General features: G+C 51.2%; 6 protein-coding genes across 6 annotated transcripts in view; 4 read left to right on the plus strand and 2 right to left on the minus strand.

Annotated features, from left to right (window-relative positions):
* Window positions 1–2,611: 2,611 nt before the first annotated feature.
* SNOG_07142 (hypothetical protein) lies at window positions 2,612–2,925 on the plus strand (the record flags this gene model as incomplete). Its single annotated transcript, XM_001797442.1, has 2 exons — window positions 2,612–2,721; window positions 2,856–2,925. 2 exons carry the CDS (start codon window positions 2,612–2,614, stop codon window positions 2,923–2,925), a joined length of 180 nt encoding a protein of 59 aa, XP_001797494.1.
* Window positions 2,926–3,950: 1,025 nt separating this feature from the next.
* Window positions 3,951–5,828, minus strand: SNOG_07143 (hypothetical protein; the record flags this gene model as incomplete). Its single annotated transcript, XM_001797443.1, has 1 exon — window positions 3,951–5,828. One exon carries the CDS (start codon window positions 5,826–5,828, stop codon window positions 3,951–3,953), a length of 1,878 nt encoding a protein of 625 aa, XP_001797495.1.
* A 3,539-nt stretch (window positions 5,829–9,367) lies between these two features.
* Window positions 9,368–10,325, plus strand: SNOG_07144 (hypothetical protein). The gene is made up of 5 exons (XM_001797444.1): window positions 9,368–9,610; window positions 9,665–9,744; window positions 9,796–9,921; window positions 9,969–10,048; window positions 10,097–10,325. Exons 1-5 carry the CDS (start codon window positions 9,538–9,540, stop codon window positions 10,155–10,157), a joined length of 420 nt encoding a protein of 139 aa, XP_001797496.1. The 5' UTR covers window positions 9,368–9,537; the 3' UTR covers window positions 10,158–10,325.
* A 217-nt stretch (window positions 10,326–10,542) lies between these two features.
* SNOG_07145 (hypothetical protein) lies at window positions 10,543–11,510 on the plus strand (the record flags this gene model as incomplete). The annotated part of the gene is made up of 3 exons (XM_001797445.1): window positions 10,543–10,591; window positions 10,640–10,800; window positions 10,851–11,510. 3 exons carry the CDS (start codon window positions 10,543–10,545, stop codon window positions 11,508–11,510), a joined length of 870 nt encoding a protein of 289 aa, XP_001797497.1.
* A 67-nt stretch (window positions 11,511–11,577) lies between these two features.
* On the minus strand, window positions 11,578–12,372 carry SNOG_07146 (hypothetical protein; the record flags this gene model as incomplete). Its single annotated transcript, XM_001797446.1, has 3 exons — window positions 11,578–12,128; window positions 12,176–12,265; window positions 12,306–12,372. 3 exons carry the CDS (start codon window positions 12,370–12,372, stop codon window positions 11,578–11,580), a joined length of 708 nt encoding a protein of 235 aa, XP_001797498.1.
* Window positions 12,373–12,580: 208 nt separating this feature from the next.
* Window positions 12,581–13,059, plus strand: part of SNOG_07147 (hypothetical protein) — a gene marked incomplete at both ends in the record, with an annotated part of 1,213 nt that continues 734 nt past the window's right edge. Inside the window, one exon of the mRNA XM_001797447.1 lies at window positions 12,581–12,949. Coding sequence (XP_001797499.1) covers window positions 12,581–12,949 — 369 coding nt within the window. The remainder of the gene's footprint in view (window positions 12,950–13,059) is intronic.

Below are 13,059 nucleotides of genomic sequence, written 5' to 3' on the forward strand. Positions count from 1 at the left end.
TCCACCCTTGCGTGACTGATTGGAGCGGGCCGCCTCCTTTTTGCTGTCAAGACGCATTTTGGGCCTCCACCATTGGCTTACGCACGCTGCGAGTCTCTTCATTTTCGCCCATAAACCATCCACGAGCTGCGCTATGTCGCCGACCCGGCCGCTTTGGTCTAGCGAGCATATGCATTAGCATGCACACATCTTATGTGTGTGCGCCCACGACTAATTTGCGGCCAGACACACTGCCACCGCACACTGCCACTCTGCCACTCTGCCACACATTCTGGCCCCTCGCGCGCGACTCTTGCTTTCACCCAGCAAGGCAGGTGCGGCGGCTTGTTTTCTCTAGAGGCCACCTTCCAACAGCGCTTCCAGGTGGCGCGCACTCGAAAATCCGCACTGATCGCGCGCCCGCTGGGCATCCAACTCTCATCTCGCAGAGGCCTGGCTGCCCCTTTTTTTCGGCGCCGTACCTGGTTGTAGCAGGTTCCTGAATAGCCCGCATCCATGTCTAGCACGCCGCCGCCCATTGGCTGAGCGCCAGTGTCACACCCATCGGCACGGTTTCGATGCCTCTAGCGCACGCGGCACCCGGCAGCAGCAATGGTGAGAGACACCGTCCGAATCTTAACGCTCGGGGGAGTCAGCGCTGGGCGACCACAGTGACCGATGCGCTCATCATGACCAGCGCCGTGGATCCAGCGCGACCTTCCTTTATTCCGTCCCACCGCGGAGAGCATGCAGGAAGGAGCCCGAACGCAAGAACCCGACCACCTGTTGTGCATGTCATCATCGATGTGAAATGAGATCAGAGCACCAAAACTGGTTCTTGCGACGCAGGGCAAGGCGGGGCGTGGAGAGCCCGACGCGTTGTGTAACGCGCTGCGATCGACGGAGCGACACCGAAATCAAGTCTAACTCTGCCCTGCACCCCTCGTGGCCGGCGGCGGACCGCAGACTCGCTCCTCCAACACGTGCTACCACATCAACCACACACTTTCGGCCCCTCTCAAGGCTCACAACACCTCGGAGCCCGTCTCCCTGCCCGCATCTGCCCACCGCGCATGAGAACCACCATGCAGATCTACCTTCATAGACCCTGCCATCTGATTGTGCAGGCTGTGAATCAATGCGCATCTATATTCGTAAAGTGATCTCGCTTCGCTGGGCGAGTGGCTGGCATGGGGGATTAACGTCTTTTGGCCAAGGTCCTCTCATCTTCCAGAATGTTTCTCCCGCACCAAGCTCCGTCAAATGTCATCAATTTAGATTGCTGGCCCACCTCTCCACAATCGCTGAATGCCAACAGCGTCTTGCGGGCTGCACAGCTTCAAGGTCTTCTTAAAACCTCGGAACGCGCTAAGAAGCTGTGGAATTTGTTCAGGCTCACACACGACATGACAGCTCCTCGAACGATACTTGAACTACTAAAAAAAAGCGTACAGATTGTGCCAAGAATGGTTGGAGGAACTACCGCGTGATTTGCCGTTATGCCAACACTATGCTTCATCCACACAGAGTCACAGAAAATGCCGGTTTTGCCAGAAGGGACACGCCATCTCCGAGCACGTATCCCAATGCCTTTGCTCTCATCCAAATGGGGTGACAGTGGAGCAGAATCCCAAAGATGAAACGAACACAACCAACTGAGGAGAAGAGCATCGCTACCAGGCACCGCTAATCAGGGCTCTGTACTTCATTGGGCTGAATACAATCTACTCTTAGTCGATACCTATCTTGTTTTCAACGACCCGGCTTCCGTCAAGTCAATGTGACAGACCAAGCCAACATCTACCGAACTCGTGAAAGTCCATGCGCTCGCGAATCTTCACGCGACACAGAACGCATCTGCTGTACGACGACCTAAATGTGTGCTGTACGTCATTTTAGATTGCGGTGTCCCTCGTGCTCCCTCAGATCAGACTGTGCTTGCACAACCCTCAGCCTCGATCTCCGGCCAATAGACTCCCTGCAGCTCCGTCAAGCCTTGGGTACCACGAAGGGCTCAGTTTTGATGTATTATCGCGAAACAAGGTCAGGGTAGAAAGTACTACATCAGGACGCGTCTTTACTCCCTCTCTGCTCTATGCCACGTGCTTCCTGAACAAAAAAAGGAAAGCTCAACGTCCAACTTGGTCGAAAAAAAAACCTCATCAGACGGTAATGACGGCACTCGTTTATAAGCGTTCCTCCAATACAGCAGCTCGAGCATGCCACGCAGCATGGCGCAATGCTGTACCACAACGTTTCTGACCTCACCCTGCTCTTTCTTGCCGTCTAATTTCAGTACGCGCTCTTGGCTCATAGCTGACTTCAAGCTTGTGATACCATCCACTTCGTAGTTTATCGAGCTCCTTACAGACGACCACCGCTTCCGGCTCAGTATGCGCACCTCCAGGTACATCTTCCTACTATTGTAATACATCCTTTTGACGTACAAAGAGACTGAAACACCACAAAAACACATGTCTTCCAGTCGTCTGATCCCACGTCAGCAGCCGTGAGGACCAACGGTTTCCAGGCTCGTCCCGAGGTGGACAATACTCCATTCCCGACTGCTTATGCTGCACGTAAGAGGCTAAGTCGGACATGCAGCCTCGCAGCATCGAATCGGCCTCGCACGATGACATCTAAATGTGGTTACAGCGCCGTACATACATGCGACCCCGAATTCTCGAGTCCAGGCGAGCCGCCAGACGTTGCACTTCGGACCGAGAAAAGTCCTCAATTATCGTGAGCTGTTAAAACAGCTCAGCCTTGCACTGTCCAGCTCAGGGATTCGTATTTACACCGCTATAGCAGGAGTGCATGAAGCACTTTATCTGCATGTTCTTGAATCCGCGCATGCATGCATGCATGTCATGTAGGTACACGTTCGCAAAAGTCCCCACATCGCCTAAACCACGTCACCCACCAATCCCAAAATCGAACAAATAAACAATAAACAAAAAATACACTTCTGATGCGCAATCAACAATAAGCACCGAAGATTCTGACCAATGCCCTGCGCCGTGACAGCTTTTTTACCTTTCGGCAATTTGTTGTCCCATTCATTGTTTTACTAGATCTTCGCGAGTCACGCAAAAAGCAAAATCAAAAAAAGACTCGACTGAGCTCTTTCTTTTTTTATTTCTCTGCGCGCATGTAAACCTGGGAACTCATTCAACAGAATTCCCAGATACTGAATCGCCTAGTTCTACTAATCGATAAACCACACCCATTCCAAGGCCCCATTCCCCTAGTCTGCATACACTTGCGCAACTAACAAGCAAAAAAAACGTGGTCGGTTTTGACAGCTCTGCTGACCGCCACTTTATGCATGCATGCGCGCGTCGAGCCGAGGGCATGCGGTGAAGAACATTGTTTGTTTGTTGATTCTATGCTGTTTGCGGTTTGTGCGGTGTAGATGGGACGGGAGTGGAGTGGGTTTTTGTCGGGGAGTGGGACTGGTGTCCGGTGAGGGAAGGGTGGGCGCCGGGGATGCGGGAGGGTTGGCTGGTATGGGTCTAGGGTGTTATTTTTCTGGGCGACTGTGAGGTTGAACGTGATCTTCGTGGCGCAATTGATGACTTGAAGGTGAGTACCCAAGGGTCTTGTGGTCGCGTTCGAGGTCTGAAGATGCTATGTGTATAGCTTCCGGTTGTTGAGTGGGCTGCGCATCAATGCACATTGATCGCTTTCCATCGCAATTGATGGAGGGTTGGATGAGTGTCTAGCATATGTGTATGTTGCTCATTCTGGTTGCTTCCCACCGCAAATTCGCTGGGTACATTTGGTAGATGTCTCCAATTTTCTAGTCTGCATGCTTCGATCATAATCAATGACAAACATGTTGCTGCCGTGATAAGATATTGAAAAGTACGTGTTTTCAAGACATCAGTTTCTTGCCTGGATGGAACCTTCAATATTCCAACAAGGACCATCCATTCCGAAATCTATATGCTGTAGACTCAATCTTGACCTCACTCATCATCCAGCCCAAACTCATCCCCAACCAAGTCCATCAACTTCATTACACACTCAAATACCTCCGAATCCTGCCTAGCTACTCTCGATGCCTTGTTTAGCAACGGATACAGCCTGTGCAAATGCTTCTTGTGCTTTGACCTAACCCCCGGCGCATCAGGAATAGCCTGGGTTTCACTTTCCAACTTCGCCAATTCTCTGAGCACAAATAGCAATTCACGTCTCTCGGCCTCAGGCATTGGCATACGACCGCGTATAGGTTGATCCGCAATATAAGTCCTCAGTGGTAGCGCTGCGCGGAGGATGAGATATGGCGAAGCTGCTTGTGCGAGCTTGATGCGGGGAGCCGAGCCATCATGGACGGATACGAGGTTGAAGAGCTCGGTGAGGCAGGTGTAGCTCATGTTCATGCGCCAAGTGGTTTTTAAATCAGCTGTTTGGCCATGGCGGACTTTGTAGAGGTCGTCTAGTGGTGCTTGGATGAGATCGGGTAGCTCGCCTGGGAGTGGGGTGTGAATCAATGAGATGGAGAAGAGGTTGCGTGTGTATGTGCGCCGAAGGGCGTCTGGAAGAGATGGAGAACCGAGAGATAAGGTGATCAGATCTCGCAGCTGGATGTACGATTCGATGTCGAATGCCTCGTCCTTCTCCAACGTTGATGGTATGTTGTCAGGTAATGCAAACTGAGCTCGTGTGATGTCATGTGAGAGGGTCACGATAGTCGTCCATGTCTCTTTGAACGACGGGTTCGTCTCGCCATAGCTTTCGAGCATCTGTAGAGCTGGTTTTAGGATGGCGATTGCCGTATTAGTCGCTTTCTGCCACAGCATAGGAGCCTTTCCCTCGCGCTGCCAAGTGTACTTTTCGTGTACTGGTTTTGCCAGGCTTTGAAGTGCAAACAGGAAAGAGCCATCCGTAAACATCTCCTTCTGATCTATGTGCTTCACGGTAGTGTTTTGAAGAAGCGTCATTGCAGCCTTTGCGACCGCTACGAAGGTTGGACCACGCTTTTGCGGGTCTTTTGTGTATGCTGTGTATGGGAGTGTTATCAACCGACTTAGCAGGCCGATCAAACATGAGGGTAAGCTAGAATTTTCTGTCTCGACCATCGATAGGCATTGGACGACTCGAGCTTGGAGAGGGGTCATGTTGTCTATATCAGAAGAGTATGCAACCTCATCTGAGCCCACGATACACGCCTCGAGATTGGCCAGCATTGCTGGCAGCTGTACGTCAAGTGATCGTCCCGCAAGCCGGTATATGTGCTTGAATGCGTCCGCGTATCCTACGAAAGCATCTTGGTTGTTCGCTTGTTTGGATATCCATGCTTCGTGATGATCGTAATAGCTCTTCCAAATATCGGCAGTCTTCAAAACCGGTGGCATGCCTAGCACACCTACATTATCAACATGCGACAAGACTTCAGCTACCGTCTCAAAAACTGATAGCCCAAGTGCGTGCGAGTTACATTCAAAGTACTGTTGAAGGTAGTCAAGTAGCTCCGACCATGCTCTGCCGAACTGGCTTGGATCCAGCTTATCCATGTAAGCTGTGTATAGAACGCTGACAGTATGAAGAACGGTTTTGGTTGTGTCGTTCCACCCTGCGAGGTCTTTGGTTCCCTGTGTGCGCGCTTCTAAACGCCGGTGAACAGCTATGTTGGCTTCAATCATATCGAATAGAACTATGCGAAGGCACAGCATCCAGACTTCCGACGAAAGCTGTTCGGCGTAGCTTTCGAATATCCTCTGTATCGTCTGAGTTGCAGAGTTACGGACCTCGGTGCGCGCATCTTCAGTGATAGAGGACAGGTTCAACAGTAGTCGTAGCCAAAGCGCTGGTATCAAGCCATCCTGTGAGTGAGATGCAAGCATGGCTCGAACATTCTCAAGATTCTGGTCGTCGCCAAGTATTCCGGGAAGGGTCGAAAGATCGTTTCGTGGTTGCAAGAAGTCTGAGACATTCCAGCAGAACGTGATAGCCTGTTCATCTGTCAGCCTGTGTCAATGTTGTGTGCATACTAGCTTACGGTCAATGACATATTTAAGTCCTCTTGCTGGCGACTGAACCTGAACAGGAGTTCCAGAAGTGTTACAAGGCAAGCATCAGGTACAGCGGACATGAAGTCGGAGCAGACCAGCTGCACCGTCGCGAATGCTGACCGAGCAAGAGATCTTGAAATGACCTGCACACTGTGTCGATTTCGGTCACTATTGTCTGTACTGATGTCTGCCACATCGGTGTGCCTGTTCAAGAACACACTCATCAAGCTCTCGAATACAGCACCCCAACCAGCAACGAGTGATTCACCGCACTGCTCGATCACATTCTTGAGCGCTTCAAGGGTGATCTGGTGCACTCGAATATCAGTGTCACTTGACATCTCGCTGTCCACAAAAGCTGGATGTAAGGCTGAAATTTGCCGTTGCAATGCGGACAAGATCCGGGCTTGTATATCTTCGCGGTGCTCATCGGACATGGAGAACTCTGCAATCTCCTTGACAGTTCGTGAAAGGATGTCCGCGGCAAGAAGCCTGGTTGATGTTGCGTTGCGGCCATCTGTTGAGAATCGAACGACCTGCGTAACAAAAATGTCCCATCCACTTTCTGCTGGATCAAATTGGGACAGCCTAGCTTCGTTCAAGGCAGCAAGCTCGCCTATCTTGTTCAGCGCAAATGCGGAATCGCGTGAACTGGAGTCGGTGTTCAACGAAATGCCAGAAACATTTCCTAGTCGTCGTTGTTGTAAAACTTGCGGTCTGCTGTTTGTTGTCGGAGTTTTCTGATCATCGTCGGACACAGAGCCCTGGTTGAGTAGTGCGCACAGAGCCTTCAGTAGATCTATAAACGACTCGTTGGGATAGTCTACCGTGCTCTCAAAGAGACGTCGCGCAGCAGCTTGGACGGCTGAGGTCTCCGCCTCCATCTTGTCCGCAGCACCTTCAGGATCTGTCCGACTGGCAATTCCGCTCGTCATGCGACTATTTTGATTCGAAAGTGACATGACCAAATCTGCAATCTGTAGAGTCTCAAAGACAATGGACCATGCTGAATGTAAAGTCGGGCCAAGCGCGATGGCCAAATTAAGCAATGCTCTGAGGCAGAGAAGATTACGTGCGCCTAAAGAGGGTACAGAGATGTCATGCGAAGGTGTTCGATTCTTCTCAACTGAGGCTGACGAAGATTGGCTTGCCAGACTGTCAACACTGAGCAAACCTTTCGCGTTCTGAAAGATGCTGTTCTTTTCGGCTGTCACCGGTTTAGGAGATGCGACGCTCGTAAGCATCAAATTCGAAGGTACTGCTGCTTTACCCAGTGTTGTCAAGAAAGCATCTCGGGGTGTCGACAGTCTAAGGAGACCAGAGACCTGTGTAAACTTCTGGACGGCCCGGACCAACGCGCGGTAGTACTCAGTATCGAGCGCGGCGTTCAAAAACGTAGAACACGTCGCAAGAACAGCAGGCCAACACTCTGTTACTAGCGTCGATGATGTTTGTATGTAATTATAGGCCGCGTGGTCCGTAAGATCGAGAGGATTGACTGGTACTGTCTTTTTGCGGAAGGACTGTGTTCGTGAGAGGCGTCGGATGCTCGATTCTGGAGAAGCGGTCCTCACATCAGACTCGATTGGTTCTTCGGTCCTCTTCTTCCGACTTTTGCCCTCGTGATGTACAGTCAAAGGTAGGACAAACTTTGCGAGACTCTCCGAAATATTGGTGATGCATGTAAGGACTAGGCTGTAAACATACGTATCAGGCAGCGCTGGAGGCTCTGCTTTATCAAGATGCTCTATACATGGAGTCTTCAAAGAGCTCCATTGCGAGCTGATCCCGAGTGGCCGCACGTTGCTGTTACTATCTGTGGCGGTACCACTAATCACACCAGCAATAGCGCCTGCTTCAGCCACTGCCTGATCAGATGTCTCACCAATTTGCGTAGGTGCTGAAGACTGCTGACCGAGTCCAATGAGTGTAGGCTTTTCGACGGCAAGCCGAACAAATGACGCGAGATTATCCCCGAATATCGGTTTTTTCCCCTCTGTCGCATCGAACAAGCTGTAGATTGACAGAAGTAATCGTGAATCGGCATAGATGCCACGGAAGAACTCCAAGCATAGAGCCCTTTTCCAGAGTTGCGATGCCTCGGGATCAAGCATGTGATTCATTAGCCCAAGTGCTATCTCGCACTCAGAAGGGAGGATGTTCAAGTGGTTGCGGATAACCAAGTTCAAGATACGCACGACGCGTACGGTGACGGGAAATGAAAGGCGATCCGAGAGTGATCGTATGATCAGAGGCATCAATAGAGTTCGTACAATGTGTACTTGCTCTATATGATCAGTCATGATTGTGCCATGATTTGACATGATGGCTTCGATGAGTTCCAGTATGGATGCTGGTGGAATAGGAGAGAGACGCATATACAGCGGCTTTTCGCCTACTATCAGGAGGACCAGATCGTTGAAAAGCTACTTAGTTAGTTCCATCATTTATCGTATGCGAGATGTATGAATGTTTACCTTGTAAGCATCATTTGCCGCAGGCCTGACTGGCACAAGGCCATCGTCACCCTTCACTTCGGTTACAATGGGGACCTCTAGTGCTCGCTCTAGAACGATAATCAGTATATGCTGGTAAAACCCGGAGCTTGAACTAACCATCTTCTGCTGCTACTCTGTCGAATACAGTGATCACTAGCTGCTGTAACGTCGCAGCTGCAGTATTACTAACAGCAGGGTTCTTCGCGTTTTGTAGGCCAGAACATATCTGCAAAACAGTCGACAACAGGTCGCCGCGTACCTCGGAAGTATAGTTCTGGAGCAAGGAAGGCAGGGCCTGGAGGATCTTCAATTGCACATCGTGGCTAGATGAAACAGATTCCTTGAATGCATCAAGGACTTCATTCAATCGCTCCTTCGGTAGAGCTCGAGAGACGCTCAGTCTCTGGAGACATGATATCCCCGTTGCGGCAAGTTTGGCATTGTGAGTGCTGCAGGCAACAAGGAATGGTGAGACGAAATACGGGCGTCTTGAAATGTCTGCTCCCAACTGAGCTTCTGAGGTATTCGGCAGTGACTTGAGATCCTGTAGTGACTTTTCTGCCGCATTTCGTAGCTCGCTGTGTTTGCGCTTCGATTCCTGAATTAGATTGCCCAACTCAGCCGCTAGTATCTGTGCTGTCATTGTTGGGAGCCCAGCCTAATCATCAGATTACACTCCATGGGTCCCAGCTCTTGTGCAGTTTAGAAAATCGGCAGTGTATTGTTATGCTGATCGGAGGTAATGGTCACGTTGCTACAAGACCCTTGCCCCGGCGTTAGCGCGTCTACCTGGGCGGGAGCTCCCCACCACCGGTACTACTAGCCGTCGCATGCTTTCAGATGTTTGCATTGAAATCTGCCATCTTCACTGCTTTCTGCGCTTCTGAGCAATCAATATCCGACTCCATTGTCAACCATAGATTCCGACAACGCGTACGTAAACGAGCAGCACTGCTGCCCATCCGATAGCGGGGTTCACGTCCAGCCCACCTCTCTCACGCGTCACACTACCTCACCTCACCCCTTACATCACCTTTGCGATAATGGGCGCCAAAGTCCCCCGAAACTTCCGTCTGCTCGAAGAGCTGGAGAAGGGCGAGAAGGGTCTCGGTGCTGGTATGGCAACAAGAACAACCATCATGGCTGCACGTCGGAACTAAGCATGAACAGAGGCATGCTCGTATGGTCTTGACAACGGAGATGATCTTCTCATGTCAGACTGGAACGGCACCATTCTCGGACCACCGCACGTATGCAGACCGTCAACGTCCCTGTGAGGCACTTGCTAACATCATGTTCAGAGTGTACACGAGAACCGCATCTACAGCGTCAAGATCCACTGCGGCCCAAGCTACCCTGATGTCCCCCCCGAGATATCCTTCACATCCAAGATCAACCTACCGTGCGTAAATGCGCAGAACGGACAGGTATTTACCACAACGAGAGCGCATATGGCAAACATTGACACGCACAGGTCGATGCGACTAAGCTGCCGTGCTTAGCCCAGTGGAAGCGAGACTTCACCATGGAGACCATACTCATAGAGCTTCGAAGGTAAGCATGCTCAATGTACGACAAAGGTTCACGAACTAATAATGGCAGGTATATGGCACTTCCCAACAACAAGAAGCTCCCGCAACCGCCGGAAGGTACCACGTTCTAGGCTGGTTCGTGACAGATAGAACAAGTCGAGAGAGGCAGCGTGGGGGTGCAATAAGCTTCAGAAGAGTGAGTACGAATATGCATGTTATGGCACGTATGATTAGCGTAGGGTTGGAGTTCTAGGGCACCAGGTCAGGTACAAGACAAACGCAAGAATGAAACAACATCTCTACATGCGACAGCCTTTCCGGCTACATGCATATGCTCTAATATCGATATTATGTTCATGAAGACATACTTTCAAGCAGGCGCATAGGATCATAACACTCCAGCAGATTTGAGCACGTCTTACCTGGAGCTGGGTGTAGTACACACGTGATCATGCGATAACCTCGAAATATTTCGCGTCAAATGAGCACTCCAGCAACACCACGAACGACCCATGCATGCCCCGCTTTCTACAACCTAAAAACTCCACGCAACATCGTGTAGCAGGTGAGAATCTTAGGTGTGTTGCGGTTCCTAGTCGCTAATGTCCTGCAGCAATTGCCCTGTACAGAGCTCTGCTGTCGCGATGTTCCTCCGCACCACTGGCCGATGATGATCGCGTCTCTCTGCGCAATGCCATCCGCAACAAATTTCGCCGGAACAGGAATTTGCAAAGCCCGTACTTACTGGGACTGAGCTACAAGGCTGGATACGAGGTACTTGAAAACACAAGACTGCTTCCATGCGCACCAACTTATTGGCTTAGACACTCGACCACCTCGATGCATCATCCAACGGCAACAGTGCGAGCTTGGATATCCTGAAGCAATTGGTTCCTCAACTCTCTAAGAGCATAACTCGAACACCGCGACCAAGAGTGTACCCTGCACCAATATCACCACCGAAAGAAAGACTCAGCTGTCTCCCACCCGAACGCGCTGTTCTCAATGTACGCCCATTTGCAAAGACCTCTGGCCCACGCCGTGTCCCAATAATTGCGACCGCAAACGGCGTCCCCTTCTTGCGCCTCACGAAACCCCAGCCGCCCGCGCTCTCCCGAATGCTACGCCAGCGCCTTACGAGCAAGATGAACCTCTTCAACGTTAAGGTCACGTTAGGCAATTGGTGGTTGCCGATGGCACAGCAGGAAGATGAATGGGACGCGTTGGTCAACACACGTGCTGGCAGAAAATTAGATGCTGAAGAGGAAAAGGTGCAGTGGGTTGATGCGATCAAGATGAGCGAGAGAGAGAATCAGGCCGCATATGAAAAGGACCTAGCCAAGGATAGGGCATATATCAGGAAGATGCAGAGGATTGTGGATCTAGAGACGAAGCTTGCGCTGGAGGAGGGACAGACCATCATAAGAGGTCGCAAGAAGCGACCGATCAAAGTCATAAAACCACCCAAGCCGAGAAGTCAATAACCCACCTCAAGATTTATAAAAATCCACATGCATTGGGTATATCCGATCCTATACATTCCACATCACATCATGAAGCAATCTTTAGCTTCTCAATGTCCACCACGTCCTCCTCGTCCTCATCATCATCATCCATTTTTCCAACTAGACCCTTCTCCCAAAGTTCCCGGCCCGTCATCTTCTTCTCCTCCTTCTTCACCCTTGCCTTCTTGTCCTCGGCCTCCTTCTCCTCTATTGCCCTCCTCTCCATCTCCTCCTGCTCCCCGTAAAATCTTTCTCGCCAGGCCAAAAAGCTCTCCCGAGTGACCGCCTCGCCCTGGAACTTCTTGTTCTCCTCTTCCTCCAATTTTGCGGCCTCAATGTCTGCCAACGCCTGCTTGGCGTTTTGGCGCTCGGTGATGAGCAGCTCTGCGCTGTCCTTCAATACGGTCACGAGGGTGAAGACCATGGCCATGCCGAGATTTTCTTCGATGGTTTCGGTGAGGGATGAGAGGAGGCGGGACTTGTCTTCTTGTATGTCCAGGTAGATGTGCTTGGGCGCATTGGGCGGTTGTGTTATGTCGAGCCGGGGCGCTTCGTCGGGGTAGTTTGGCGGATATTGGACGTTGAGGATGATTGTCGCTATACATGGTGAGCTGTGAATTTGTGGAAAAGACCTGCGCGCATACGTTCTTCCTCCTCGGTCTCGTCGTCTTCATGTCTGCCATCGTCGAGCTTTATTGCTATTCGGAACTCGGTCTCGGAAACATCTTTGGATTCTGTCAGTCGCCGGTAATGAGTGAATAGGTAGGTGCTTGCCTGTGATCTCCGCAGGAAAGATAGATTCGAGGACCTCTCTCTCTTCCTGTTGATCTTCGATACCCATTGCGACTACTGGGCTTTGAAACTAAAGCTATGATGCTGAGGCTGCTGGTTCTGGCGGGGAAGTCGCGGACGCGCCCCACGTCAGTGCTCGGACCACCGAGATTTTGAGATCTGGGAAATTTTTGGACGACCTTGTTCGAGACACACAGCAACCCAGAATCAAATCCAGCTATAGCACTTCGGGTCGCATACTCGAACGAACATCAGACATGGCAAAGACAAAGCCTCAAGACAAGAAGTCGAAGAAGAGCGGGAAGAATGGCACATCATCGAAACCGAAGGCATCGCCAGAAGAGTTACTCATACAGGCCGCAACTTTACTACAGACCTCACAGCCTGAAGAAGCCCTCGTCGCAGCGAAACGAGCGCTCAACCTACTGCAACCGTCATCGACCCCGTCTGCCGCAGCCTTACCCGCACTCAACCTTCTCGGCGAGATCAACGTCGAACTGGGCGACCCAGAGAGCGCACGCGAAGCCTTCGAAGCAGCCATAGCGATTGACCCACAAGGCACAAGCGATGGCGCGGAAAAGTTCCTCTGGATGGCGCAACTGAACGAAGAGGGTGGTGCGGCAAGTGTAAGTTGGTTCGAGAAGGGCGTAGCCGTACTCAAGGCAGAGATAGGCGAGCTGGACGCCAAGCTGAAGGGAAGCCTGATCTCCCAGATCGACTGAAGAGAAGAAACAAA

Source organism: Parastagonospora nodorum (assembly GCF_000146915.1).
Source record: "Parastagonospora nodorum SN15 chromosome Unknown scaffold_10, whole genome shotgun sequence".
NCBI lineage: Eukaryota > Fungi > Ascomycota > Dothideomycetes > Pleosporales > Phaeosphaeriaceae > Parastagonospora > Parastagonospora nodorum.

Excerpts from the sequence above, each read along its gene's own strand:
- SNOG_07144 (XM_001797444.1), top strand. The coding sequence starts at position 9,538 with ATGGGCGCCAAAGTCCCCCGAAACTTCCGTCTGCTCGAAGAGCTGGAG. Across the intron at positions 9,611-9,664 it reads CGAGAAGGGTCTCGGTGCTG|AGGCATGCTCGTATGGTCTT; the intron begins GTATGGCAACAA and ends AAGCATGAACAG. Across the intron at positions 9,922-9,968 it reads TAAATGCGCAGAACGGACAG|GTCGATGCGACTAAGCTGCC; the intron begins GTATTTACCACA and ends TGACACGCACAG.